Raw genomic sequence first — 27,851 nt, 5'->3', positions numbered from 1 at the left:
ATTGTCGCTGTAACAGTTACCATGACTACATATTACCTGAGTATTCCTGTACAAATACTGACATACTGGTCAACCAGTACCATTTGTGACATGGTTATAATTTCAATTTATCCATAAAATCTTTATAAAGTCCATCATATTACAAATGTCATCGTACACCTGATACAATATGGACCAGACTTGATATAAATATTTCAATTGCTATACTATGATAAAGTAAAATTGTTTGTCTAAATCTCCATGTTATGTACACAAGATCCACAAACCACTGTTTCCAATGTTACAATTGTATTCACTTCATTTGAAAGCCATATATGTGTTAAACTCTTTCTCATCATGCAACAAAATTGTTTATTAACAGGGACTCCGCTCTGTATACAAAATAAAAATCTGGGCAAAATGTACTTTAAAATGCCCCACCCCCACCCCCCACTTTGTGGTATTCTGTGGAAATAGCGCAATCTGCATTTCACCACAGATTGTGGAATGGTATATTCTACTCTTGATAACAATTAGAGGTTTCAAATTGGAATTGAGAAAATTAAGAAAATTAATAATTCTGTTGGTTAATTTTAATTTTACACAAAACCATTAGATGTTTACTTTCATTGCTATTTTGCTTCCAATCAATTCAAAACTGAGGAATTATTTCCATGCAAAGATGAGCAAACTACTTTATTTTTTCAATTTTCAAAACTTCACCATGACACAAGAGAAAGGTTGATGTTATACATTATTGCTAAAGAACCCAAGATGACTAGTTATATATACATTTCTGGCAAATGATTGATTTTTGCAATATAAAGACATGCTGACCCCACTGTTCACAGCACTGTATCAAAGTCTTCACCACTACAGTACAGTGTTGATTTTTGCAATCTGAAATATAAGACGTACTGACTGCTGTTGATAGCATTCTCTCAAAGTCTTCACACCATACTACAGTATAGTATTGATTTTTAGTGATCTGAAAATGAACTCTCACCCACCCTAGTACAAAATGTATGTTGACTTTATATGAGAACCACCATCTTTTTGATATCTTGGATTTCTTTACGTAGTTGAGTTTCCATCATTTTCCTTTTGCCATCCAATATTTGTTTAGTACTATCAACACTGGCATAAACATTAGTAAAACCACGACGATTCTCAATCCTCATATTTTCCATCTCTTCCCGCATTTTGTCATCAAACTGAATCTGCCGTGCTTCAAACTTTTCTTCCCAGTACCTCCGAAGCTCTACTTCAGCTTTCCTGGAAGAGTCCCTTTCTAGTTTCAATGTGTCCTCCAGAACTTCAACTCTTCTCTCAAGTCTTCTTGCTCTTTCAGCCATTCTTTCTTCATATTGATCCTGTAGTTAAGATATTTTCGAGTGCTTTGTAAGTCAATCATTTTAGAATTTTACCATATACGCAATTCACAAAATAACAATCAGTCAATTTCTTAAGACAACAATGTAACTTCTGCTGCGTACACTATGCATTACTTTGGGTACATATGAGAATTACTTGACCTTTTCGTTCTATTTTGATTGTCTAGTATGTGCTACAATGCTACTACATTTATTCCTAAGTATCAAGAACACTGGCCCAGGAACTTGACTATCTCGCTTGTCAATTATGTCATTCACCAGAATGTTGAGCCTGATAGCCAGATACAAGAATGTTTGAAATACTTTATCTAATCTTTGTCAGTACATAAAACTTTTACCTGTTTTGCATCTCGTACAGTTTGTACTAATTCCATCTGATGTACAAATTGTTTAGCTAATTTTTCTCTCTCTACTGAATTGTAATGTCTTGTAGCTTCAATGGTAGACTTGAGATCTTCCAAGTGGCCTCTGGTTTTACTGTCTAATTTAGCTACAGCTGTACTTGATTCTCCTTTAACATGGTGAATCTTAGTCACTTGGTCCACTGATGTCACATCAATTCTTTCTGACACAGACGAGATCTGACAAGGAAAATAAAACATCACAAAACATTCAATATTTGTTACATAATACTTTCACCAAAACAATAAACAAAAATCAATCAATCATCTTGATATTGTATTTAATATATTTAGAAAGAATTTTGAAATGAAATGAAAGAATTTTGATGTTAATATTATCAGTTAGACAATTATTACATGACAGTATTTTATGATATTCAATGTATAAAAGACCAAAACAAGAGCTAACAGGCTGGTTGTGTGTTGTATTACCAAAGTTCCAATCACCAACTTAGTACATGATAACAGCACTTGTTTTTGGTGTTTTTCTACAGAGTACCTGAAAATGGCATACTATGTATATATATGAAGTGGTTGTTGTTGTTGTTGTTGTTGTTGTTGTTCTTAGATGTATTCAATGTCAAGTTAATACATTATTTCCAGTATTACTAACCTTGGAATCTAATCTTCTGATAGCTGTTAGCACTGCCGAATTCGTTTCTTGTAATTGTCTGTTCAACACAGCAATAGATTCATTCAAAGTTCTCATGTCAGCTGATAATCTTGCAATGGAGGCATCACAGCGGGCAACACGTCCACGTAAATCCACCACATTACCAACATGGTGAAGTTCTAAATTTTTAACAGCACTATTTGCATTAACTCCAACATTGTCACGACTTCTCAACTGATCTTCTAATACCTGACAGAGAAAATTATCATAATTAATTCATGACTGTTCAATTTTGAGATTCCACTACTCTTAGGAATTTTGATAAAAGTTAAACATTGTGATAAACGAAAGTAAAACAACCATTAAAGTGGTATATGTTTATGAAAAATGATATAAAAGAAACAAGAAAAAAAATTGGTCACATTTGTCGTGCAGATAATTCATGATTTACTCTGATAGCAATGACTACAGACCATCTATGTGTCATATTTCTTACAAGAATTCATTTTTTTTTTCCAAATCTGCTCAGATATGGAGCTCAAAGACTGGAAAGGGGAAAAAAGTCAAGCAAATGTGTTTCATTAATACGACATCCAGACTATCAATGTTTTATGTTGAAAATACCAACCACTATGATACTAATGTCATGACAACAGCCATTGTTTACAAACCTCTATTTCTCTACTTAGTCTCTTGACCACCATTGTGATGGTTCTGATGTGTTCTTGTAGAAGTTCTCTAGCTTGTTTTTCACCTTGCCATGAGCCGTGTGTTAAATTCAATGTATCAACAATATCTTCTTTGATTTTGAAAGCTCTGTCTATTAAACCTGAGGTGGTTTTCTCCTGATGTAACAATCTATCTTCAATGACATCAAGACGACGACTTGGTGGCCGATCATAGTCATCTATGTACCTAGGTGTCGCCATCATGCCTGCCATCCACAGCTATATACACACGTACTACAATCACATAGCAGAAACGAGAAAGAAAATCAGTGCAACTATGCATGACAGTATTGTGAATAACAGTAACACCCAGGTACAGTATTAATCAGCCATGAAATGTGAGGTTGTTCAAATTGCTGAAAATATACATTGATGTACTGTGTGTGTGATATACAGTAGCTAGGTACTACCTACATGTAAGGTAACATATCACTACATGTATAACCCACAAAATCCACTTTCAAAGTTGAGGTTGAAAATTTAGTGAAATCATAAAATATATCAATGTAGACACCACCATATCATGCATGTTAGTTCCTATACAGTATCGACTATCGTTACGATTTATACCTTCACTCAGTTAGAACCACGGGCTGGTCATCCACAGACTACATACATATATATATGTATGTAGTCTGTATGTCATCTTTCTATATGAGCAAAGTATCCCATCATGAAATAAAACACTTCAAAATAAATCATTTTCAATCAAAATCTTAAAAACACCACATGTGTTTATAATAGTATACATCACTGTTATACTCTGTAACGTGTTCAGTGAAATTGCTTCTCAACACTGGATCAACATTATTATTGGAAAATCGATAAATCACGGAAACTGACTCAAAACAAAACGGATTATGAATATATAGACTTCCAGAAATCGATACACCGATACAATAGTGTGAGCGTTCACAGTTGCTATAAATAGCCTTCAATATTATAATTTGTTTGCGTTGTGTTTGTCAACGGGAATGATAATGTCGCCGTAGTAGTAATGGTGAATGTGTAAGGACTAACATGTAACGTCTCACTGTATCTCAGTGTTGAATATTATCGCATCCGTATCAAATTACAGGTCATAGCGAAATTTAACAGTTTCATCGAAGAGTGATTGAAATCCGAATCTTTCACATTACCTTGTACACACTAAAAAGAAATATGTGACCGTAATTCAGCGTCTCAGTTCAGTGGCGTGCCTGGCAACTCAAGCGGTCAACAAACAGCAGCCATTTTAGGACGGAGTGATGGTCACGTGACCACACTTCGTTTTAAATTTGAGCTGTGATTGATTATCTGTGCAGTGGGGCGTTCATTTCATTCGAGTATACGTCAGCAAAGGATTTCGAAGTTTCCTTTTAAATGTAATTCAAATTACTCAAAGAATAAAAATCTATTGATATATTTATTTATAATGTGCGTTCCGAGTACAGTTGGCTTTAGCCTTAGGGGCAATTACTAGCTTTATTTTGTCTATGTATTCATCCTTTTACATGTTTACAAGCATTTACACAATCATCGCTATATCATGAAAACAAGTCTAGAGTTCTAAACTGGTACAGTATTCCGTATTAAAAACTTCATTAGTGATGAAGTTTTTAATACGTAATACTGTGCCAGTTTAGAACTCCAGACTATATGAAAACATGCTTTGCAAAGAACAAAAAAAAAAACACATTTCCATAGCTTTGGGACATTTATTATAGTATTCGGGTTAAATTAATGTAAGACTATCTATCTATCCATGGATACTTCCATGGTTATACTTCCATGATCTGTCTCTATCTATCTATCTATCTATCTATCTATCTATCTATCTATCTATCTATCTATCTATCTATCTATCTATCTATCTATCTATCTATCTATCTATCTATCTATCTATCTATCTATCTATCTATCTATCTATCTATCTATCTATCTATCTATCTATCTATCCACTAATCCATCCATACACTGAGGAAGCGTTTAACAAACTCCGATCCCTTGCCCCTTTTTTGTTATTTTGTAGATTTATATAATATTTATCACTATATTTCGTGTCGTTTTGTCTTGTTTTTATCATAGATTATGTATATTTCATACGTAGTTTTGTGTCAAATAAAAAAGTACCATACTATATTATATCTGCCTACCCAGAGTGCCTACCTACATATATATAATTATATATATATACGAGTCACCAGACACTCCGAGATATATATATATATATATATATATATATATATATATATATATATATATATATATATATATATATATATATATATATATATACTCATCCATCCATCCATCCATCATTTTATCCGATCCGATCATCCATACATCCACCACATGATCCATGGATCCGATTCATCCATCCGCGCCGCGTTATCGAAAGGTCAAAGCAGGTCAAAAGGTTTTTACCCATAATGCTTTACTAGGGCAATATGGCGGGTGATTCAATCGTGCCAGTGTTGTTTTCCGTAATGTGACCGAGTACAAATAGAAAATAACAGTTTTAGAACAACACAATGTCGCTATCAACGCAACAAGGAGACGGCGATGGTGATTATATAATGGTCGCTAAAATGGATAATGCTAGAAATATGTCGAATATTTTGAAGGCGATTCATTTCAAGGAGGTATGTCACTTAGTAAAAACCAGGTCTAATCGTTATAATACACCATGTACTTACTCCTCCTTGCATACGGAGTAAGTCGTCTCGATCCCACCGTCTGCAAGCAGGACTATATAATACTGTACTGTACATACAGGTTGCGTTATCGGTCCAGTTTGGGTGTCATGTTATACATATTAATATGATTTCTGTAGTGTATGATATCTATGGTAGTCCTTATCTGCTACACCTGTCGACGTTTTCCATCATGGTGATCGTAATAGACGTGTAAACTAGACTAATATACTTGTGAAAAAGTGAAGTGTCGACTGTCGATGTCGTACACAATGGAGGTATAAGTAACTCCATGCGTACACCAAGGACACTTCACTCCATTTGATTTTGTGGATTATAACAAATTGTACCAGTTTTTATTTGTATATCTGTTCTGTCGATTTTTGATGTACTGAAATAAACTTTAATCTAATAACCCTATTCATATTAGCATGTAATATGCCAAGTTTGTCATTTTCATTGATTTTCATTTTCAACCAATTCTCGCTTTCAAATTCAATTCATGTTCCTCAATCATTTCTCATATATCCACCAAGAACTGCATCACTTAAATTTTTTTTCCCCAGATGGCGACTGTGTTTGCTACAAGTAATGGTTTAAAAGTAACAGTTGAGGATGCTAAGTGTGTTCAAGCCAATGCTTTCCTTCAGTCTGGAATATTTCAAGAATTTGTCCTACAGGAAGAGTCAGCAACTTTTAAAATTGATTTAACAGTTTTACTTGTAAGTTTTGATGTATTTTTCCCTGATTTGTTTAGTATACCGGAAGAACAATATTGCTTGAGAAACAGAAATATCTGTGTAATCTCACGGTTTCCTTACGGGGGGGAAGGAATCATAACAAAGTGGGAAGGAGACTCGGATGTGTCAGTGTTTTCAGTGCGCATATTTTCCAGAGCTATATGGCCTCATGATGATCAAATGGTCAGAGTGGCCAGCTCACAATCTTCAATTTGCCATTTCAAATCTTGCCAGTGCTATTTGTTTCTAAATGGTTAAAGTCTTTGGACAAGATTTGAATCATGATTGTTCCCCAGTATAAATGGGAACCTGGTAGGACAAAGGATGTTATATGGCTGATTTACTCCTTTATGTGTATTTATAAGGCTGCAATGGATTGTATGCAACCCAGGGAGTTGAGAAAGTAAAAGGACATTTGTGCCATTATAGGTCCATGCCAAGTGTTATAAAGTGCTTTGAGCTCAGTGCTGGGAAAATGATGGAAAAAACTCATTGATATTTATTATTGTTACTGTTTAGGAATGTTTGAATATCTTTGGTGTTAGTACCATACCTGGTGTTACCACAGCTTTAAAGATGTGTTACGGTGGTTACGGTTCTCCTCTTGTATTATGGTAAGGGTTGATTTATAATTACAACATTATGTATATCTGACAGTCTACCAGTCACCAAGGTATAATTAATAAGACACACCTTCACAACTGAATGTATTAGCCATCAACATTGACATTTTCTATTTATAATGCAGTGTGAATAACTTGCCAATGATGATCCTGATAGATGGTTTGTCGCTTTCAAATCAGTGGGCATAATCATTTCATGTGTACCAGAGATTACTTGCACTGGCGTGTGCATACTAATGGTATTTGCACATACTACAATGCCAAAAACATTATTGCACACTTGCAGAGAACACTGAAAGCACTCATGCAAATATCACACTTGCACTGGCACATCATGGGGTTCTGTCATATTATTTGTGTGTAATATAAGTTTTAATATAATGTGATTTTTATTGAAGGCTGGAAGAGGGTGGTGTGTTGACAGACTGCACCATCAAGACATTAGAACCAGATGAAATTTTGGATTTTAACTTTTCTAGTGCCAACGTAATAAACAAAATTATCATGAAGGTATGTCTAGAAATAATTATAAGGACAGCATTTTTATACACAGAATAATACCACTGTGAAAGAAATTGCTGTAGTTTAGTATGGCAGCCTACAATACTGAGTACTGTGGAATAAATAAATTTATTAACTGCACCAAGTTTGTCTTGATAAATTATCCTTACAATTCTTACAATTGGTTTATCTTCAAGTGACCAAACAATGAAATAGAAGAATCACTGATTCACAGCCATTGGAAAGTAGTGGTGCTTAGAAGTGTGATGAATTAACAATGTAGTTAATATAGGAGAATATATTGCTCATGATTCCAAGAATCAATAGGACAGTAAAATGTCATTATTTTGGAATGGTAAATTAGAAACAAATGCGATGTTTTGAACTCTCTACTACAGACTTCAAGAGAGAGACATTAATACTAATAATAAAATCTTTGCATTACCAAGGGCCATAGTAGACGGATCAAAACGTCACATTCATTTGTATTTTTCCAAAGTAACTATATTTTACTGTCCAACAATACAGTTAGCAAACATTAAACTAAACATGCCTCCTTTCAAAAGAGGAATCATATTCACTTGACATAGATGATAGACTTTCAGATTTCTCTCTCCAGTCAGAGTGTCTAAAAGAAGCATTCTCTGAATTAGACATGACGAGTGAAGTTTTACAGATTTTGATGTCCCCAGACAAACCTTATTTGAGATTATCAACATTTGGTAATGCAGGCAGTACACATGTAAGTTAAATAGTTTGATAAAATCTTAATCCAAAATATATGTAGTTGTTCAACCTAGTGAAATATGAGTTATAGAATGGGACCCTCTCACTTCTTGTCTTTTATTCAAAGTCCGCTAAGTTTATGAAATTTGGAGAAGAGTGAAATCATGTAATGGTACTCTGATGACTGTGTATTTGTAATTGTATTGAAATGATAATGTTCATTGGCAATTTTGGTCAGGAATGAGTAGAGGGTTCCAACCTATGTTGTTGCTTTGTCTTGTTTTCTAGGGGGTGGGGCAGTTAAACAAGACAAACAAACATTTGTGTACAAGTTACATTTTAAGATTAAATTTAATGTTGTTAAACAGTATTGGATATCTGTAGTAATAGCGTACATAAATTCCAACTAGTTTTTAGAAAAAGTAGACATTTTTAGGAAACTGCAAATTTACCACTGTTACACTTATTGACGATAACACTATGTATCTATGACCTATGACCTTTTTCAGGCTGACTATCCCAAAGACTCTGATATGGTTGAGTCATTTCAGTGTACACAAACACAAACTAACAGGTAAGTGTGTAAGACATTTCAATAACAGCATTCAATTTAAATTGTATATGATGTTCTCAAAACATTTTACCAACAGGTAATTATGTAAGATAATTTAATTACTTTAAAACATTTTGTGTAGATTGTGTATGATGTTCTAAAACATATTTTACCTTCGACAGTTTGAATATGCAACAGACGCTTTGAAAGATATCAAAAAGGCATGTAAAGATGGATTTATGATTTGACATTTGCAACAACCAAGATCACAAATTTACTGTGTTAAATATTAAGTGATTAGTCAGAGTGCATTGCTCTAAAAACTTCTGATATGTTACACTATTCACTATATACTTGGGTATTTGCATTCAGTCAATTCATAGTGATGGTTCACCAGCTGTTTTCTTTGTTCTTTGTCCAGGTATAAGTTGACGTTATTAAAACCATCAGTGAAAGCACTGGGACTGTCCAGTAAGATATCTATACGTACTGACTATAGAGGATTTCTGTCATTACAATACATGATAAGAAATGATGATGGCCAGGTGTGTTTTGTAGAATACTATGTAAGTATATGACAATAGCCAGGTGTGTTTTGTAGAATTCTGTGTAAGTATATGACAATAGCCAGGTGTGTTTTGTAGAATTCTGTGTAAGTATATGACAATAGTCAGGTGTATTTTGTAGAATACTATGTAAATAGTATACCAGTAGTTTTATTATTCGATCACAAACCTAACGTTTCCAAGAAGCTGTACACAAGTGGATGTAGTTTCAACAATGACCTTTAATGCTCATTTCATCTTATTTCTTTCTTACTTATTGTTAACTCTTTCATCCAGGAATATTCAATCAATTAGAGAATAACCCCTGGACATGCATCTCATCCTTAGATATGTGAAGTTTAACTTTGAAAATGAAATGTTAAAACACACTATCAACAACTTCTACCGGTACATGAAAGTCATGGGTAAAGTTGCGTGACATCATTTTGCTGGAGAAAGTGCAATAACAATCACACACACGACATGAAGTAAATTGTTTTGACATAAACATTGCGGTATCAACCATCTTGTTATTTTCAGTGTTCACCTGATGAAGAATTAGAAGATGACAATGATGGTGATGAGAGATGATAAATGGTTTCCATGCAGAATCAGTGCAAAACTGTTGCCATAGCAACAGAATTCTGCACACCCTCAAGCTCTACTTTCACGATATTAGAATATCAGCTAATGTCCCTTTGTCAGTGTGTTTGGTTTACTTAGAATCTTGAAGAAATGTGTAGATTTGATCATAGACCCTACACTCATGTATGATTTGATAAGAAAGTGTGCTACAAGTATGTTCATATGATGTAATAGTCTAGTCACTATACACACTATGAGAGTGATCATAGAAACCGACTACATGTATGGTAACTAGATTAATCATTAAGCAAGTAATTACCTGAAGTATACAATTTATGACTTCATTAGATAAGACTATGTAAGCTGATATGATAACAACTATTCAATATGAAAATAAAATATTAAAATTAAATTTGATGTGTATACGATGGTTGCATAGCCTTTACTATAACTTTGCACCTGTGAACAGAACATGACCCATAAAACTTTTTGATGTCAAATTTGAAAAAAAAAACCTGAGAAGTGTTCAAAAGTTTTTGAATCAAGATTATTAAAGTAAAAATGTACATACAATTGTTGCTTAGTTCCTATCAAAAACTTTGCCTTTGTGAACAGAATGTAGTTTTTATCGTCAGAAGTGTTCGACAACATTTGAATCTTGTCAAAATGAAGTGAAGTGAAGTCATCTGATAACACCACAAGACATCCACATCCCTGGACAGGATAATTCCCATAGTTTGTAATCTTGTTATTTTGAAGATTTCTTGATCATTTTCTTGATGTTTCTTTGCCATCATTTCTCTGTTGAAGTTTGGAGATTTTTTAACACCAAATGTTGTACATAGAGTATTTTGATACAATTCCCAGAATAAAAGTTTTAATATAATATATTGGAGAAGTTTGATTCTTATCCACAACTTTATGAACACATGATAACTGTTGCTGAATGAGAGAGAGAGAGAGAGAGAGAGAGAGAGAGAGAGAGAGAGAGAGAGAGAGAGAGAGAGAGAGAGAGAGAGAGAGAGAGGGAGATATCATTTGTTTTACTGGTAAGTATAAGTCAAATTTCCATGTCAAATTTGTAATGTCTTGCCATTCAATGTTTGTAAGATAATATGATAGTGAATATTTTTTAGTAGGTAGTGACATTTTCATTGGTTATCGCATGTGTTCAAATTACTGGCAAAAGAAGGAAAACATTGATTAACAAATGTTTACATCATTTGACATTGACAAAGTTTGTCTGAGAAAACAAAAGACCTTTGCTATTCTTCCTGGTAGATGGCGCTATTTGCGACGAGGCTTGTGGTTTGACTTGAACCTTCTTTTAGTAGTCTGAGTTTGAAACGAGCCTGACACATCGGTTAAGGAGGTATAAAAACCTTTAGGTATACGTACTTGATGTTATAAAAAATACTCATTTGATTAAGTGAAATACTTAAAGTGAGAGATTACATCCGAAACATAGCCTGCTTAGTGTCTCCGAATCGTGTACATTTCTTTTTTAATACTAGTACATGAATTATCTATCTCTTGTAGTATCTTCCTTGTAAATTGAACATCTAAATTATTTTGATCGCCAATTTGTAAAATGATTTAAAGTTTACCTGCGTGTAGCATGTCAAACAAAATATTACATGTATTAGGACAGCGTGATGGGACAACCTATAAAGCTTTGAAACATCATGGCAGGAAACAGAATGGAAATAAACATATAGGGTTTTTTATTATTGACATTTTTACTTCAAATTATAAACTAATTCTTGAAGCTCATCACAAAAATTTGAAGAAATAAGTTCAAAAAAGGGGAAATGAGGATGAAGAGAACAATTACATGTAAATATAAGTTTTGAAAAGAAATTTAATCCAAAACAATCATGATCCTAGTAAACTGATATAGCATAATAAAATAAATATTGTTTTGTTTTGTTTGGGGCCAGTGAACTTATCACTTATTAAGAAAAAGATCGTCAAATTCATAGCGGGTCCAAAAAGGGGGGGGGGGGGACAAATTTAAGAAATCAAACATCTGATTAAACTTGTATAAAAGCAACCTAAAATATTATTTATTTCATTCGCGTTCTCTCATGGGAAGTGTGTCGTCAGGTGATCTTCCAGATGGAGTTCCCTGCCAGGTTACAAAATCCACTATACACTAGTCTAGATCCTGACGACCGTGTTCCGATTTAGACTACGTTATCTTTACACAATAGTGTGTGTAGATGGAAACCGGAACACCGTGACGGTCGTCAGGAACTAGACGATAGATCCACAGTCATTTGTGAGCTAATATTCTATTCAAGCATGGATGCATTGCCATTAGTCTCACTAAATACACCCAATGATTCAAGGATGGTCATATACAAAATAATACCGTTATTATTAGGTACGCGACCTCGTGTTATCAAATACCAGTGTTGATCGTTTGAATTTGACTTTCGATCCAAAGAGTGTAATTGTCTATCGAGTTGACAGTCACAGTTGTGTCTATTCCTTTTCACGCTCGTCATTTGAATTTCATTGTATTTTTGTATTATGACCATCCTTGATCAATAGAACATGACGAGTGCGCCCCTATCCCATATTACACATGTATATGCTCGATGTATGCAAGACCCAGTACCTTCGATGATATTTACATATTGATATATGATGTCATTGACTTCCCACAATCCATCACGCTTTAGCAAAGTTCGTTTGAATGGGAGCGCCATTGCCTCCAGACCAGTAGACATTGACATACAGAAAGTTGTTTATCATTTTATCGAGCTCGTGTCTTGGAATTATTACCGTATTTTCAGTTTTAGTGGACACATGTATTGTTGAAATTTCATCATGGCAAGCAACGGAGAAGTGATAGAGGGCTCAGGAGAAACCCAATATAACCGTAAGTACAAAATGTGTGTGTCGGTGGGCGGCGTGTGTGGCTGTGTCTGTGTTTCAATGGTAGATTTCTACACAAAAACAAAACTTAACGTTTCCTGAAAAGTCACTTTACTGGACTCCAATCGAAACCGAACGATCAAGACTCATTGCCGTAAGTTTCTCCGTGTATCCAGTTATTTCACATTCCAGTACCAGGAACCAGTAGTGCGTACTACTGTGTATTTTCGATCGATTGTCAAAAAATGACAATGAGTACTGTATAATAAATTGTATTAATAATTCCGATATTATTTTGTGACAGATGAAGATGAAAACATGCCTCACCGAGCGTCGGGTATGGAAATGGACGAAATACGACGTCAAAACGTCGCATATGAATATCTCTGCCATCTGGAAGAAGCTAAAGTGTAAGTTATTCACTCATAATTTTCACCCTTGTGCTGGGATTTGCACATTAAAAATTAACATAAATAATTGCATTAGTGTACACTGATACAGACAGTGTTCAAATGAAAAACGATCAATATACCGTGTCAGATATATACAAATAGTAATTTTATCAATGACCTTTGGAAGCTCCGTGAGGGTATGTGCCTGCCTCTTTGGTTTCACCCTATTGCATACTTTGGTTTAATTTTTGATAAACATACATTGAATCATTGACGAATGTGGTCAGTTACACTCAGTATTAAATGTAGGTTTTACATGCAAAGACAAAACAAATAATAAAATAAGTTGGTAGCACATAGATGTCTGTATTTTAAAATTACTAATCCTACACAGTGATAAAATTATAGTTATTATTTTGGAAATAACACTTGTTGCATCATAATATTTAAATCACTCAGATTATTTCTATCAATGTATAATTATATGAAATGTGTATTTATTATAATGTAAATTAAAAACAAAGTACAGATGTCCATCCATTTTACCATAACAACAGTTACACAGTTGCATTACTTGCATGCCATATTTTAAAGTGAATACACTTCCAATTTTAGTGATAATGATCATGATGAGGTCATAGTCGTGCCACAGTTTGTAGTTGTATCGATTATTGACATACAGACACCACCTTTGATCCAAGTTAACTAACAGCTGTGGTTTTAATGTATGCCAAAGCAGCAAAAGATTAAATCTGAATGTAGTTTCTGTAGCTATGTGTATGTCATCAAAAAAAATTGATTTCAACAGATTGTTTATTGAAATGTTGATGTGTGTACTGCTGTGTATGGATAACTACGATATTACTTTTATATTTAATGTAAACCTTGTAGATCAAAGTTTATCAGAAATAAATATCATTTGAGAATTAAAGAGTAATTTTCTGATTGTAATTTTCTATGTGGTACCACATGCTGTGCTTTACTGTAGTGTCAACATCTTTTAGTATTCAATAAATTCATATCTATATATCACACATATGTTGATATAGAATTACTAAGTTATAATTTCTGGTAAAAATAGTGTTCACAAATATACACTGTTATATACTGTCATTTTTCCACTGTTATATACTGTCATTTTTCCACCAGAATATAATCGTTGAATAACTTGTACTGTAGTAAATGTTGAAATTGTGTTTCACTATTGTGTCATTATTCAAAGTTAGAACGTACCATCTTGGTTTAGATCTGACATCACATTTCAAAACTAATATACATCCGGATAAATAATTGGTTTCTTTTATTGTTTGGCAGTCAGTCAGTCTGTCTGTCTGGGAAATCTCCATTTCTCATTTCATTGTATCCTGTGTAATATGTGTCACTTGATAATGATGTCATCTATTCACCTTGTATAGATGGATTGAAGCCTGCATTAATGAACCCTTGCCACCATCTACTGAGTTGGAAGAAGGATTACAAAATGGAGTATATTTAGCCAAATTGTCACATTTCTTTTCTCCCAAAGTTGTACCTTTGAAAAAGATTTTTGACAAAGATCAAACCAGATATAAGGTAAGTTGAATCGTGAACAATGACAGAATTTGAAATTTGGTCAACCGTTTAGAAATACCAACCGTTTTTAGATTTTTACTAGAATTAGTTTATTTATAATCATTGATAATGATCAAACCAAGTGTCATTTATTTAGTAAGTTGAATTTGGAAAAATAATAGATATTTAGATTTGGTTGAAATGTTGAAATACCAACAGTTTTACTTCAAATTCGAAAGTAGTATTACCAGTAGTTAACTTGCAGAATTTGTTCAGTTCTATAGAAAGAAAGTTCATAAGTTACATTGGTAAATTCTGAAAAATTCATGTGCGAGGTCAAATTATTCAAAAAACAAAACATACCAAACGTTTAACATATGTTGCTATTATAAAGGTCCTGACTCTCTGTTCATGTAATTGATAGCTGGTTTGTTTACTGAGTCTAAATTAACCACAAACCAGTGTATTCATGAATGTGTACTTTAAGTCAGATGAGAGTTATGTCTGTATGCATTTAATAAAATAGTATGTGATGGGTGTGACATATCAAATGTAAACTATTTAGTATTCACAGTAATATCCAACCATAACATTTTCTGTAAATTATTGTACTCTAGTCACAAGTTGTGTAGTATTGCATAATCATAACATAAGTACACTCATTATATGCATCATATTGGATATTATAAAAATTAATAATTTATATATTTTAAGTATATTTCGTGTAAGTATTAGATTTAGTGTTTGCATTCAAATTAGAAATAGTTAGCAATGACTTAAAGTCTAACTGTAATAGAGAGTTGTTTTAACATACTGGACTACTTGCCACCTATACACGTACATAGTGTAATAAGATATCATTGGTATGTCCATGTAGTTGAACAAAGACAGGTATTCATACATAGGGAACACAGCTGATATTCCAACTCTTTTTACCGTGAGTAATTAAGTATATTTAGAAATAATCTCCAAACTATGTAATTCTAGTCACTGTGTTTTGTTTAATTAAAATATCACAGAAAATCATTTCTTTTTATAAGAGAATTATGAAAATTGACTAAAGGTGATCTGATAATTTTTTTTGACTTTTGTCTGTAAGGTTCTTTTTTTTCAGTGTTTTCAATTTAAAAAAGTAACAGGAGGGGATGAAAAAGTATATAATGTTTTAAGTTTTTCTGTAATCAATTGTTCATACCGGTATTTATTATTGTGGTTGTTTTAAATATTTTGAAGAATTAAAACATTTTATTCCCTTCATAATTTTTTTTAAAAATTGATTGACATTGTGTAAGAGAATGTCTTACATTTTAATATGTTACTGTATTTTTTAGTTTCTGTCATATCACTAAAACCAGTAAATACAAATGTACAACATAACCAATAGTGATCTGATTAGAGATTTGCTTTTATTTTCATTTAAACATAAATAAAATTAAAACAAGAAGCGCTGCATATCATTATGAATTTGTTTCAAACTGAATATTACAATTGTATGTCAAATTATTCTACAATTTTTAATGGCTTTTTAGGAAACCAACAAACAAAAAATTAAGGAAATTGAAATCAAATCAATTCCATTTATATTTATTATATTATATATTATTTTCCTGGTCATATTTATATTTATATTTCCGTGTGAAAAATTGGTTTCTGTCATATTTATATATGTCTTTCCGTAAGATCAGTTTCCGTAACTGACCTATCCCAGTATGATGCAATGTACATCGATATCCAGGATATGAGTAAACCAGGATATTGATATATTTTGGGAATTGAGTTAGACAGTAGTTTCCCATTAATATTTATATGGGTATATTGTGTAATCCCATAGAGCTTACTAATAACATGTACTAGACTACATGTATGTTATCTTCCCCATGGGAAATCTCTCATGGAAGACAGTGTTTTTGTTAAAAGGGCAGTAAGCAGTTCAAATTTACCAGGTTCCCCACCAAAATTATGGTACAATGTATCGGAAACTATGCCAGTTTTACCCATATTCCCCCTTTTCTGTTCCCAGGTTCCCCAACCTTAGCAAAAACACTGGAAGATTGATAGATGAATGGTACTATTTTGTTTAATAATACAACTTTCGTTTCCAAAATTATATACTTTGAAGCTTTTCATTTTTATGTGCTAAAAAAATGACGAGAATGTTGTTTGCACCAATATGTTTGAAATCCACATTTCCTGGTAATCTGAGTGATAAGTTCTGGAAATAATTCCTTCCTGAATGCAGACAGAATTATGATGTCAAACAAGCTCTCATAAACATACTCCCACATTACACACTAAATGAAGCATCACCATATCATATAAATGATTTTCCCAATCTGAGTTTTACAGTTTTCATTTTATTGATTTTACCTCTACAAATGTATTAAGTGTGAAAATGGGGTCAGTATACAAGTGAAATGATATCTGACTGTCAACAGCAGGCTGACAGTAGCCAACGTACCATATGGATTTTGTCTGTGTGCTAATGAAAAGAAAAATATTACTGTGTAAATTGTATATAGGAACTGGACTGTAGATCTGTTTAATGTAGAAAAAATGTATGCACTTGTGACATAGCTCTTTGTACTGAAGAGTCCACAGAGCTGTTATAAACAACTCTATGTACAGTACGCGGAGAGTAGTCCACAGAACTGTTATAAACAACTCTGTATGTACAGTACTCAGAGAGGTGTTATAACCTGTATAAATGCTGTTGACAGTACATACATTTGTAACATATTAATGTATAAAAAGTAGCTGAAACCATTAAAATTCAACATTATGTCAATCATAAACCTGAGTTTAAAGGATCTCTTTCAACAAAATGTTAGATTTAAAATGTAAATCTCTAGTGTATCACTTTGTGTAGTTACATTGCATTTGATACAAACAATACTCTCTACTACTTTACACAGAGTTGCTAAGCAACTACTATACTTCATCTACATTCTGTACTGTCTTCTTTATCATGATCAGTACTTTTTGAAATTGTCTTTCATTTTCTGACAATTCTTCTCTCAAAATGAAATTTTCTTATACAGAGTAATTTTCTTGTACAGTAGTACACTTATTTTTCATTTGTAGTGTTACATATAAAACTGGAGCAATTATTTCTATTGTTAGGAAGTTTACTTGAGTTTAAAAACTTTCTATACAACACAGGAATGATATGCATCATGATAAATACTATAATTATGGTCAATTAAATCAAAAAAAATAATTATCAAATAAAAATAAAAATGTTGATTTAAGATGTTAATAATTCAATTTTATTTGTAGTGTTAGGTTGATAGTTTGTTTATAGCTTTGGTGTAGACTTTATAGTAGCATATTATATTTGCTTTGAGTACATCTATAACTGAGTCTTTGGGTGGGGCTAGGCTGCTGGAGTAGGGTCCTAAGTTCATATGTCTGTGAAGTCTTGCCAATACTAGAGATCACCATGGTTACAGAGATGGGGTCAGAGGTCATAGACTTTACATGTAAATTACAGTCTAAATATGTCAAATATTATAAAAGTAAAGAATTTATAAATATTTATTGTTGCTGATGGATGGATATTTTTAGATAAGATTATGAACAGTAAGTTGATAGCCGGTCACAGGATAATGAAATCTTTAACACAGTAGTTGAAAAATTTACATTCATGTGTACGCCCCATAAAAACATACAAGTACTTGGTACTAATAGATTTTCTGTTGACACTTTCATTGTTGTCACAGGAGGAAGTTCACCATTGCAAAGAAGGTACATAACTGAAATTACTGGTCTACTTGTACCTTGACAACAAAGAAAAACACTGGAATAAAAAATTGACATTTTGATACAAAAATAAATAGAATTTACTTATATTTTTGTTAAGAGAAAAGAAACAGTTTTCAAAAAGGGACGTTAACCTATAGTATGATCTTGAGAACCATTGATTGCTTACATATGGAGGTATAGCTATTTCCTACAATGTCGGTAGTGTGTTTATGATTACAATGGTGGCAGTTTTTTCCCACCTGCAGACTCTGAGAATTTCAGATTAGATGAAGAATGCAGGCATTGTATGGTGCCAAACACAAGAACTGTGGAAAGTGACTGACTTGTTTGTTATTCATGGTCAAAGGTCAGGCGATCGGTTTATATGCAGAGTCTCAGAAAGAATTATGGACTTTATGCTAAACTGTTTTGAACTGCATACAGATGAAATGTGGTCATTGTGATAGTTTTTATAATGAGCACACAATTCAAGAATTGCTTTTGAATGTTCCTGACAAGTATACTGTTAAATAAGAGTGGGAATATGAAATTACATTTTGGAAGAGGTGTTTTCAAGGAACCACAATACATGTGAATACATGAAATACTATTCAAATTTATAAAATTAATAAATGTGTATCAATTTGAATTTAAAGAGTAGATACGTGAATGGGATGTAAGCTGTATGCATTGTGTTCCATGTACAATTATTTGTACATCTCTTAATGTTATATAATCCAACATACAAGCTGGCATGTCACAGAAACACAAAAGGTACATATGATGTAAATTGACAATTTATAAATTGAAAAGTTCTTTTATTCAACATCTGCTCTCTTAACAGTTACAATATGACATGCTACATGTAACAAAGAATCATCTTTGAAAGTTACTTCTGGCTGTCAAATCATAAAATGTTACAGAATTATAGAATGAAAGTTGTCAATTTTCAGAAAGAAAAACTGACAGATAGGCAACTGTAGATATGTTCTAAACCATTAAAGGTACTTGTAGTGATAGACTTTGTTAAATAATGACAACAGTCTATTGAGATGTCTGTAATGTAATAAACAGTGATAGTTGTTAAAATCAATAAACCTTGTTTTGGTTATTGTTATTTTGAACCAATAAACCTTGTTTTGGTTATTGTTATTTTGAACCAATAAACCTTGTTTTAGTTATTGTTATTTTCAACCAATAAACCTTGTTTTGGTTATTGTTATTTTCAACCAATAAACCTTATTTTGGTTATTGTTATTTTCAACCAATAAACCTTGTTTTGGTTATTGTTATTTTCAACCAATAAACCTTGTTTTGGTCATTGTTATTTTGAGTCCAAATGCCAGTACTATGATGATCAACTTTCAGAGTCTGGTGTTCAATTCTCTGTCAAGCATACTACTTTCAGACCAGTACATTGATAATGTGACCAAAAGTGAAACATGTAAATGACAGTGAAGTAATAATGTAACTTTGATTTCGCAACAGTGAGTTAATACTTTAACCAATTATGCAACATTGTTTTTAGTTTTGGTGTGAACCAATGGTATGAAGCAGCTCTTTACCACTAACAAAGATAGATATCTTGAGATTTGATGCCACATAGTAAAGAGAGATGATCTATCTTGAGATTTGATGCCACAGATATTTAAGAGAGCTCTTGAGATTTGATGCCATGAATAGACTACATTGTTTCTACAGTTTAACTTTGATTTTGGTTGAATAGTCCACTGTTGTAACATTTAAATTTCTGATTATACTTTCATATCAGACTTCCTTGTACCTACAGACATTGACATGGCCTTTGGCATATAAATAGAAGGAAGACAAATACCTACCAAGACACTTTCCAAAGATACCTAATTTTAGATCAGTGAGTCAATATTTTGGTAAACCTGTACAATAACATTAACAGTATACAATGATTTGTTTCAGACCAGAGGTTTACATTTCCGCTACACAGACAATATAAACCATTGGTTAAATGCTATGGAAGATGTTGGCCTACCCAAGGTAAGAATACAATGGATCATACTGTAAACAAGAAAGAAGAATCAAGAGTGCTGACTTTCATAAGTAACAAAAGTTAACACTTTACAAGGGTAAAGTACATGCATTTATGGGAGTCTTTGAACCATCATAAAAATTTGTGTCTGAGGTGATTTAACCTTTGTAATCAGAGGTCATTTAATCCATCGTAAAGAACAATAATCATAAAAATGGTGTAGTGACTTGTACTAAATTTATATTACCAGTCTGTTCAAAAGTGTAATTGCTTTGTAAGCATCAAATTGTTGTTGTAATTGTAAACATACCAGGGTAGCAGATCAATAGAAGTGTCCTGTACAAGATTTATGATGTGTTTACTACAGGTATTTATTGATTACGTTATATCAGCTGATGTTTGCAGTTATGCCTGTAAAATGTAGATACTGTAGATCTACAAGTGACTAATCCAAATACTGAGAACACAAATCAAATTGTGTATTTTGTAAGATATGCAGATACAATAGATGAAACAACAAACTTATTACAAAAACTATTCAAATGCAGTTCATATTGTATGTGTATTTTGTAAGAGATGCAGATGTATTCCCAAGCCTGCAGGTTCCGCAAAAATGTTTGTTGAGTTTGAAATATGGTGACATAGTATAATAGTGTACACTGGACTGTGTGCTTTCATAAAGTTATATATTTAAAAAATACACATTGACAATGTGTAATAAAAAATGAACATGCCAAAAGATTAAATTTGAAAATGAGTTTTTTGTGTTCTGTAAATTATCAGTGAATTTTTGGCCCAATGCCTTAATGGTTGACCGTTCTGTGGAGAACATTGTTGAAAATTGTAGTTGGTAACATGTAAAATATGACCGATGACATTTACCATATGTACCATATGTGTTATTCTAATGATTGTATTATCAATATCTGTTGAAATATATGATATGAATGTGTTGTGTATCTTGTATAGAATTCAGTGAACAGACTTTATTTGTAAACCAGGCCATACTTTTAAATGTCATTACTCGATATGACCTCTGCACAATATTCAGTATTTCATCAGAAAGAGAGAATACTGTAATATATGATCTTAGGGGCGGGAGAGAGAATTAGTACTGTACGTTTGAATTTGTATCGTATACTGCAAGTTTCTTTGTGTGTGTGTGTGTGTGTGTCCATTTATTTTGTAATTATATTTGTCTCTACATGTATACAAAGTTGTGATTTTAAAATGATATCGGCTTGCTGTTATAAAAAGTCTTAATTTTTTAATGTTCAGATCATAACTTTAATATCGTATGTACAACTCACTATTATTATCCTAACATGTAAACTTTGTTTTGCATAGACATTTTACCCTGAAACCACGGACATCTATGATCGTAAAAATATGCCACGTACTGTCTACTGCATCCATGCACTCAGGTAAGAATTCTATAAGGCCTAACAACAACAAATTGTGTGGTTCCGTTTACGCTCAATTTTAGAGTAGGTGGGGTAGATAGATTTTTTATTTTATTTTTTTTTTCATGTGTGAGTGTTTAGTTCAGGTAGTTATGTTTTCCGTTGCTATCCATATGGTCTCTGTGTTATTGGTTTCTTCCCATCAGATGTACAGCCATTACAGATTACAACAACAGTTTAAGTTGATGTCAGTTTCCGTATCCACTATTTCTGGGGCGAGACTTCACAATTTTCACGATTTTATTATTTTTTTCTCAAATAATTATATATAAAAAAAGTTTAGAGTCAGCAGTGAAAAACTAAAAACTTAGGTGGGGTTCAGTAACTGGAACCAAACATTTTTTTTTATAGGCATAATTTTATTACAAAAAATTTTTAAAAAGGAAATGAGCATTTTCATGAAAATAAATGACAAAAACTTATTTTACCCAGACTTTTACTAATATTATCAATTGTATTATAAAGAATTTTCAATGACATTGTTTTTTTGTTTGAGGTGTTACATGTAAGTGTAGGTAAAAGCTGTAAGTGTTCCCCAAATATTCTACTGGGTTTCCAACAAAAATCATGGTGCAAGGTACAATAATCTATTACCAGATTTCCAAACCCTAGTAAAAACTGATCTTCTGGTCTTCTGCACATTACTTAAATACCCTCACGGTCATCAGTCTTTTTTTCGTGTTTGTCCAGCCCATGCAGTCTGCAGATCCATGGGAAACACAAAAATAACCCTCCCTACTTCAGTGAAGACAACTGCCGAACCAATCATGAACAAGCAAATGACATCTGCCCCACATGCACACTTGCTTGAAAGTACTAAATAAAAAGAACAGTAACTGCCATAAATAGTAGATTGAGTGACTGGTTTGTTGAGAATATAAAAAAAAATTAAAAACTAATTACAAATTTGCGTTGTCACACCACTTTAGACGAAATGTTCTGACCAGAAACAATTCTTTTTTTTTTTTTTTTCTTTTTTTGGCCTTACTGCTGTTAAATAATTGAATGTGTACTTCAAATTACATACAGTGAAGCACCTAACAAACTTGTATTTCCCAGACTTGTAAAAACAAGATCAGTACCATAGAAAATTGATCCTCCAACATCATCACTACTGCTTCCTGGGTGACTGATATTCGTATCTGTGCTACCTAGGCAACTGACATCTCCATCAGTGTTGCCTGGGTGACTGGATTCTCTACCAGTGTTGCCTAAATGATACTCATAGCAACTATTTCTGTAGTGTCAGACTTACATAATTGTTCAATTGACATTGAGGAATCACTGTATCATCTTTTACATTTATAAACATTCATTCTCTACAAATCGCAATAAATGAACGTCAGTCATTTATTTCTCCCCATTATGCTTTGATGAGATACATTTCACTATTAATCCTGTACATTACATTTCATCAACTGACATCTCAGTGGGTATGATATATGCATGGCTGCAGTAAATTGTATTTTAAGAGCACTCACAGCCAGACAACATCTGTCATACAAAAGCATTGCCCAGTACACTTCTATTTTCTAGTATACTTGTTGATAATCCGTACTTATCGACATTTTCAAATAAGGCCAAACAACGTAGCATATTTGCAAATGAAAAAATCTGGAGAGGGATGTGCCTTACGGGGGTGGGGGGGGGGGTATTTCTTGCCTAGTGTGATAGAGAGGAAGGAGAGGGGCCTATCAAGTCTCACTAATCTCCAGTTGGAATTTTCAATTAAGTTTTAAGGGTTCAGGTATTTGAATGCATCATTCAGGGACACAGTTTTGTTTAGACTGCTTTTATAGTAATCAATATGTGGTATGTACACAAAACAGTGATCCCATTTCAATGTGAGGAGACACCCAACCACTCTGTGGGTAAATGACCTTATTGAAATCCAGTCTGTCTTTGTCCAAACAAATGTCAAGCTGGAGTTTTACTGTATTGTGTGACCATTCCATGCTGTGATGGAAGCCATTAATAAAACTAACATTACCATTTTAAAAGTTAGAACATAATCTGTCATGTTTTTAATAAAACTAACATTACCATGTAACAGTTACAACATAATCTGTGATGTTTTTAATAAAACTAACATTACCATGTAACAGTTGGAACATAATCTGTGATGTTTTTAATAAAACTAACATTACCATTTAACAGTTGGAACATAATCCATTGTTTTTTGCAAATGAAATATCCTATTAAAATATAGTTAAGATAAAAATGAAATTAATATGCTTTCACAAATATAATGGTATACCAGTACATGCCACCAATGTGAAAATATCTATGTATGCACAGTATAAGTATATATACAATGAAAATAAATATATATGATAAATATAAATATAATAATGAAACATTCAAAAGTGTTAATCTTCTAATTCTAATATATATGACAAGAAGTTAGAATACAGTTTATTTATCATGTAATCTTTGAAATTTTGCTTCCATTAAATGTGTTCACCAAAAGCCCCCATCATGCCAACATTATTGTTTTTTCAAATTTTTAATGTTTTTCAGTATTTTATATATTTATTTATGATATCTCATTTTATTCATCCTTTACCTTCATAATAGGGCATTGCTATCAATTTATCGATGTTGAAATTTAACACAATTTTGTCATCGGAGTTTAAATTTTTGTCATTCACCTTTGTATGAACTAGACAGCTGTAAATTCACTTTATGAAATGGCATAATATGTAACTGATACCACGATTCAATGTACGGTCAAAAGGTCACAAGTTGACAACCTGGTATTGATACCTATCACGAGTTGTAGTATTCATGTAAATTCAAACAAATTGGAATACTTTGTGTGGTAGAGGAACCTTATTAGTATATTGGACTTTGTGAATGACTGGCCATAACCAATGTCATTCAATGACCACCATGTAGATGAATAGGCCATAGACAGTGTCTATGAATAGATCAATCTTTGCAGATAGTCATGAGACATCGAGATAGCTAGCTGATGTCACCCTGTGACTCTGTGCCTAGGCTACCACATCTTTTTATCATTTCAGATAGTATTGAAAAAAAACCAAAAAACTCGAAGCTTTCTTATATCTCCAATCTCCTGCCTCCTTCCCGTATAAAAGTCCCCGTGTTAACTCTACATCCCATACAAACTCCTAAAATGTAAATGTTAAGCCATTCAGGACAAACCAGCCAGAAGTGAGCCAGAAAAATACCATGCCAGCCATTTTTCAGCCAATATGCAACTGTTATTAATTTGACTAGAGAAGTCTAGTTTTTCAGTTGTTCATTGTAGAGTGTATAAATGACTTCTTTGTTGGAATGGCAGATGGTGATATCTACCTGTTACATTGAAAACATTAACTATTCAATCACTATCTATGTAATGATAAAAGCTTTACTGTATCAATAGTCATTTCCACCTTCATGGGTGTAGATACATATTATATTAACATGTTTGAATTTCAACTTTTTACTACTTTTAAAATTTACGACTGTGTATTAAACAATTTAATTGGATATCATTGAACTTTTTATTTACAGTTTATTCCTGTTCAAGCTGGGTATAGCCCCACAAATACAGAATCTGTATGGGAAAGTCAGTTTCACAGGTATGTGCCCTCACTTTGACCTGTGTGAGTTTATGAGTGAATGACTGAACTTTGACCTTTGACAGTGTGTGAGATTTTCTCATCCATCTATTCAGAGTTGATTTATTCATAGAATATTTAATACTAAATCACCATTTCCCTATTGTATGTGTGCCAATTTGTTATAATGAGTTATGTATTACAGGTTAAAGTTTTTAGTTTAAGACCAGGTTCCCCATCATTATGACATTATTTATAGATTAAAAAGTTTGTTAGATATTGTGTATAGTGTGAAGGTTTAGAAACCTCTGATCCTATAGCCTATGAGTTCATTGTATTATAATATTTAGATGTAAACAGAAATAGTTGCCTCCCTGTTGTATAGCCAGTATCATGTTGTTTTCTTAAAAGTCTAAGGCCAGTTTCCTGTATAGTCTAGGGGCTATCCGTGGCTTCCAATCTCAAAATCTATCTCCACCCTGTCTAGCTCAATGAGAAATCAGGAGCTAAAAATTGATCATACAGATGAATAAACCCCAAGTCCTGAGCTGACAAATTACCATATTTGGACATTATGTAATTGCCCCAATAAACACCAACTTATCATTGGGCAGAATTCTTTGATTGATAAACAAAGACATGATGTTAATGACTGTGTGGATGGCTTTGTTTTAATTTTAATTTCATCTTAGGACCTCATTAAGCTAGACGTGAAAAGAGAGATTGGAAGCCACAGATAGTCTCTAGACTACATTGTATCTCTCGTATGGAGGCTTGAGCAAAGTTTTAGTTTTAGAAGTTAATTTTCTCATTTTGTGGTTGAACTAATTTGAGTTCTAGTCAATGTGTATATTAGTAGTTTATAAATCAACATGGAAGAGATAGAAAGGAACAAATAAGTATGAAATGTTGAAATAAGAAAACAAACAAAAAAGAACTACAATCCAATAAAACCATGCAAAGGAACATTTGAGAGATCTCGAGTTCAGAATTCACAAACACATAGAAACTTACATGAATTCAGTGTGGAAGTACAAAAAGTATATACTTACAGAAGGTAGGTTTTGTGAAATCATTTCTTTGACTTAATTATCTCTAAACTGTGTTTTCCTTTTGTAGATGAAGAAATCAGTGCAATGAGAAAGGAACTTGACAAATATGGAATTCAGATGCCAGCTTTTAGCAAAATAGGCGGTATCCTAGCAAATGAGGTAAGACCTGTCATCTTGTAGCAAAATGACAATATTCTAGCCAATGAGCCTATCAGATTTTAGCAAATTAAGCTATTGCAGCCACTGAAGTGAGACCTATCAGCAGTATAGTCAGTAGTTATGTCTACTGACCTATTAATGCTCTGTTAACAGGGTGGCAGCTGTAAACCCTTTGAATTGAGTTTTGTTGAAACCATACGGTTTTCATTTTTGTGTTTTTCTAGTAATTACATTGATACAGTTTGAACTTTCAATTCAGTTTCCATCAAAACAATATCATTTAATATTGTTATTCATTGTAACTTGAAAATTCATTCTTTTCCATCTTGTCTTTTTTTATCAGATGCCTGTGGATGAAGCAGCCTGTAAGTATTTCAAGAGAAAAAGAAAAAGAAGAACATTCATTCCATGTACAGTTATGACTTGTGTTTAGCCTTGGTATATTATTGTAGCAAATCTGAAGGACACTGAACTCAGCCTTCCAAATGATAACAATTTTTGCTTGGAAACCAGAATAATAATCATGACATGACCCTGGCCCTATACTCAAATATCCCTAACCCTAATGTCACAGTCTCCTACGTTGGCTTGGGTTACAAATCAGTTTGGGTATCAACATACACTTAACCCGGTATTCTTTTAGGGCACTACAACATGATTGTATATTGTATATTGTAATTCCTCACTCTCCATATGCAAATTTTCTTCATTCAAGTTCTCTTCAAAATGAATAAGTTTGCGCAAAATGTAGAAGTCTGATTTTCAATATGGAAGTTGCTGTTGCTGGTATTATACTATATTTGATGCAATGTGAATACAACTGTAAACCTATAATTACCATTGGTAAAATCAAACTGTAATGTTTCATTTTTGAAAGTCTACATACGGTAAACACAACTGCTTCTGTCAATTGCCACTGAAAATGTAAAACTACTTAGAGATATGTGACAAAATATTTAGATATTGTAGTAAA

The 27,851-nt window shown here is 32.8% G+C and overlaps 3 protein-coding genes across 6 annotated transcripts in view; 2 read left to right on the top strand and 1 right to left on the bottom strand.

Annotated features, from left to right (window-relative positions):
• LOC144443800 (ras GTPase-activating-like protein IQGAP1) overlaps positions 1–27,851 on the top strand; it is a 158,054-nt gene that overhangs the window by 98,812 nt on the left and 31,391 nt on the right. For 3 of the 4 annotated variants that reach the window (XM_078133347.1, XM_078133349.1, XM_078133346.1), the window contains exons 1-8: positions 12,768–12,950; positions 13,251–13,356; positions 14,754–14,910; positions 20,566–20,643; positions 21,983–22,059; positions 25,621–25,688; positions 26,787–26,878; positions 27,222–27,243. In XM_078133347.1, coding sequence (XP_077989473.1) covers positions 12,899–12,950; positions 13,251–13,356; positions 14,754–14,910; positions 20,566–20,643; positions 21,983–22,059; positions 25,621–25,688; positions 26,787–26,878; positions 27,222–27,243 — 652 coding nt within the window. In that variant the 5' untranslated portion in view covers positions 12,768–12,898. Of the gene's footprint in view, positions 1–12,767; positions 12,951–13,250; positions 13,357–14,753; positions 14,911–20,565; positions 20,644–21,982; positions 22,060–25,620; positions 25,689–26,786; positions 26,879–27,221; positions 27,244–27,851 lie in introns of those variants that run through there. The other variant, XM_078133348.1, reaches the window with a different exon arrangement.
• LOC144443876 (protein FAM81A-like) lies at positions 1,014–4,365 on the bottom strand. The gene is made up of 5 exons (XM_078133468.1): positions 4,255–4,365; positions 3,059–3,334; positions 2,388–2,636; positions 1,712–1,954; positions 1,014–1,352 (listed from the first exon to the last, which is right to left on the bottom strand). The coding sequence occupies exons 2-5, from the start codon at positions 3,326–3,328 to the stop codon at positions 1,014–1,016; spliced, it is 1,101 nt and encodes a 366-aa protein (XP_077989594.1). The 5' UTR covers positions 3,329–3,334; positions 4,255–4,365.
• On the top strand, positions 5,610–10,069 carry LOC144443068 (cell cycle checkpoint protein RAD1-like). The gene is made up of 8 exons (XM_078132441.1): positions 5,610–5,739; positions 6,357–6,512; positions 7,050–7,144; positions 7,552–7,663; positions 8,274–8,396; positions 8,890–8,954; positions 9,355–9,499; positions 10,019–10,069. The coding sequence occupies exons 1-8, from the start codon at positions 5,629–5,631 to the stop codon at positions 10,067–10,069; spliced, it is 858 nt and encodes a 285-aa protein (XP_077988567.1). The 5' UTR covers positions 5,610–5,628.

This window comes from Glandiceps talaboti, chromosome 12 (genome assembly GCF_964340395.1).
Source record: "Glandiceps talaboti chromosome 12, keGlaTala1.1, whole genome shotgun sequence".
Taxonomy (NCBI): domain Eukaryota; kingdom Metazoa; phylum Hemichordata; class Enteropneusta; family Spengelidae; genus Glandiceps; species Glandiceps talaboti.
The sequence above is the reverse complement of the archived record's forward strand: the minus strand, read 5'-3'. Positions and strand labels throughout refer to the sequence as shown.

What these genes read in the sequence shown, in the direction of transcription:
- LOC144443876 (XM_078133468.1), bottom strand. Translation starts at nt 3,328, where the DNA reads ATGGCAGGCATGATGGCGACACCTAGGTACATAGATGACTATGATCGG. An exon ending in GACTAAGTAGAGAAATAGAG is followed by an intron (nt 2,637 to 3,058) that starts GTTTGTAAACAA and finishes TTTCTCTGTCAG; the next exon opens with GTATTAGAAGATCAGTTGAG. An exon ending in CTGTACGAGATGCAAAACAG is followed by an intron (nt 1,353 to 1,711) that starts GTAAAAGTTTTA and finishes TCTTAACTACAG; the next exon opens with GATCAATATGAAGAAAGAAT.
- LOC144443068 (XM_078132441.1), top strand. Translation starts at nt 5,629, where the DNA reads ATGTCGCTATCAACGCAACAAGGAGACGGCGATGGTGATTATATAATG. An exon ending in AGGCGATTCATTTCAAGGAG is followed by an intron (nt 5,740 to 6,356) that starts GTATGTCACTTA and finishes TTTTTTCCCCAG; the next exon opens with ATGGCGACTGTGTTTGCTAC. An exon ending in TTGATTTAACAGTTTTACTT is followed by an intron (nt 6,513 to 7,049) that starts GTAAGTTTTGAT and finishes GTTACTGTTTAG; the next exon opens with GAATGTTTGAATATCTTTGG.